This window comes from Styela clava, chromosome 15 (assembly GCF_964204865.1).
Source record: "Styela clava chromosome 15, kaStyClav1.hap1.2, whole genome shotgun sequence".
Taxonomy (NCBI): domain Eukaryota; kingdom Metazoa; phylum Chordata; class Ascidiacea; order Stolidobranchia; family Styelidae; genus Styela; species Styela clava.
The window spans coordinates 12,484,880-12,486,765 of NC_135264.1; the positions used below are offsets into that span (position 1 = coordinate 12,484,880).

General features: G+C 29.3%; 1 protein-coding gene across 1 annotated transcript; it reads left to right on the forward strand.

Annotated features, from left to right (window-relative positions):
- The first annotated feature begins 511 nt into the window (after positions 1-511).
- Positions 512-1,495, forward strand: LOC120334330 (uncharacterized). The gene is made up of 4 exons (XM_039401815.2): positions 512-672; positions 868-1,023; positions 1,144-1,276; positions 1,353-1,495. The coding sequence occupies exons 1-4, from the start codon at positions 566-568 to the stop codon at positions 1,422-1,424; spliced, it is 468 nt and encodes a 155-aa protein (XP_039257749.2). The 5' UTR covers positions 512-565; the 3' UTR covers positions 1,425-1,495.
- Positions 1,496-1,886: the final 391 nt, after the last annotated feature.

The window sequence follows — 1,886 nt, forward strand, 5'->3', positions numbered from 1 at the left end:
CTGAAAATTTTCGATCTGGGATCTGTTTAATGAATATTTGCCTTTTAGAATAATTCAAACAACACATGATTGTAATATAGGAATATTACATGTTTCTTGTCCTCTAACTATTTTAAAATCATTACCCATTTCTGGAACTATTCAAATATCCAGTTTATATTTGGAGTTTCGCATAAACAATTTCAAATGAAAACGTGTTCGAACACACAAAAAGGTACCATGAAATAATTTATTTCGATCACGTTTTCAAAGCAGAAATTTTACAAGGAGAAACCTTTGACCATACTACTTTTACTTACATTATAAACACTAACTCAAGAAGGTGTTTGTAACATGCTGTGGTACTTTCCTAAGTAGTTTCAATGTTAATTCTTTTTTATATAAATCTTTTTCAAACTCAAACAAAAATCAGATATTAAATGTTATCACAAACATGAAAAGTTATGACTCATAAAAAATTAAAAAAAAAACTATAAACTATATAAACTATATAAAGAATAGATTAGGAGCAAGAAAATCATATTTCTGAAGTTATCGTATCTCATAATACCAACTATCTATCAATATGAGATTTCTGACGATCTTTGTTCATTGCTGTGTTTTAGCATATTGCATGGCTTTAGACGTGAAAAATCCGAATCCTTTACCAGAATGTCAAATGAAAAATGTTCCGTAAGTCCGTTTATATTATTGGTTTATAAAATGCTTTTATGTAGAAATAAAATCTGGAACAATGATTTAATTATTTTTTCTTATTTCGAATTGAGATTTCTAAAATAATTATTAGAGAACGTGAGTTCTTAAAAAGTTCTAAATATCGTATGTGATCTTTTAATTATGCATGATAACGTTCAGTCATTTTTTCAGAATTAAGAATCCTGAATATTGCCAAGTTACAACCCCGACTAATTACTGCCCAACGAAAAAATGCAGAATCAAAATTACAAAAGGTTTTTTGTCAACTGATCCACCGACTGAAGTCGACTTGATTGGAGGTATTTACGAGGCAGTTGACGAGTGCGAGTAAGTCAATTATCAAATTATACATAGACATTTGATTTGAGGATATGCTTTTTTTACAAAACAAAAATATATTTCCATTTAAAATCGTATAAAAAACCTACCTTGTTTCTTAAATTTTAGGGTATACAATAAGAGATGCAGTTTATGGGTTAATGATTGTACATGTCAAGCGAGAGTCAAGATGATATGGAGGAAAGCCAAAATTCAAACCAAAATTTCCAGAGAACCAGCAGAAAGATACGTCCGCATCAGGGTGAGTATTATTTTGTGTTCTGATTCCTAAAGGTTGATTACTGTATATTAAACCAGTGTTTATTCTATTTCTTCAGATTCCAGATGGTTGCATTTGTGCTAAAAAGACTGTCATACTGGATGACAAGATATTCAAGTTTCCAAATTAATATGAAGCAATCTACATCAAAAGAGATTATCATCGCAACAAAATAGTTATTTGATCATCATCATTATCTTTTTTTTTTTTTTATATAATCAAAAGGGAATTAGACTCAATTTCAATAACTTTCTGTAAATTTGTCCGTATAAAAATTAGTTTGAAAAAAAATATAAAATTTATGTTGTGTTAAAATATTTGGTCGTTGTTTTCAGTATGAATGGTTTGATAAAACGGTAGTTTAGATGCAGACTTTTCACAAATGACGAAGAGTGTTTGGTAGCATATTGTTTAATTTCATTAGCCTATTCAATGTTCAGTCAGCATTGCAGTATATTATTAGCTCTCAGCACAATACCTCCGGAGCACAACATAAGCTAGATACATTAAAACGGGATCGGAGAAATAAAAAAAAAACTGTTCCTGAAATCATTTAAAATCATTTTCTTTTTATCCTTCTTGTGGTGACCAA

Coding starts and splice junctions, on each gene's coding strand:
- LOC120334330 (XM_039401815.2), top strand. CDS start 566: ATGAGATTTCTGACGATCTTTGTTCATTGCTGTGTTTTAGCATATTGC. Junction 1,024..1,143: donor GAGGCAGTTGACGAGTGCGA/GTAAGTCAATTA, acceptor CTTAAATTTTAG/GGTATACAATAAGAGATGCA. Junction 1,277..1,352: donor AAAGATACGTCCGCATCAGG/GTGAGTATTATT, acceptor CTATTTCTTCAG/ATTCCAGATGGTTGCATTTG.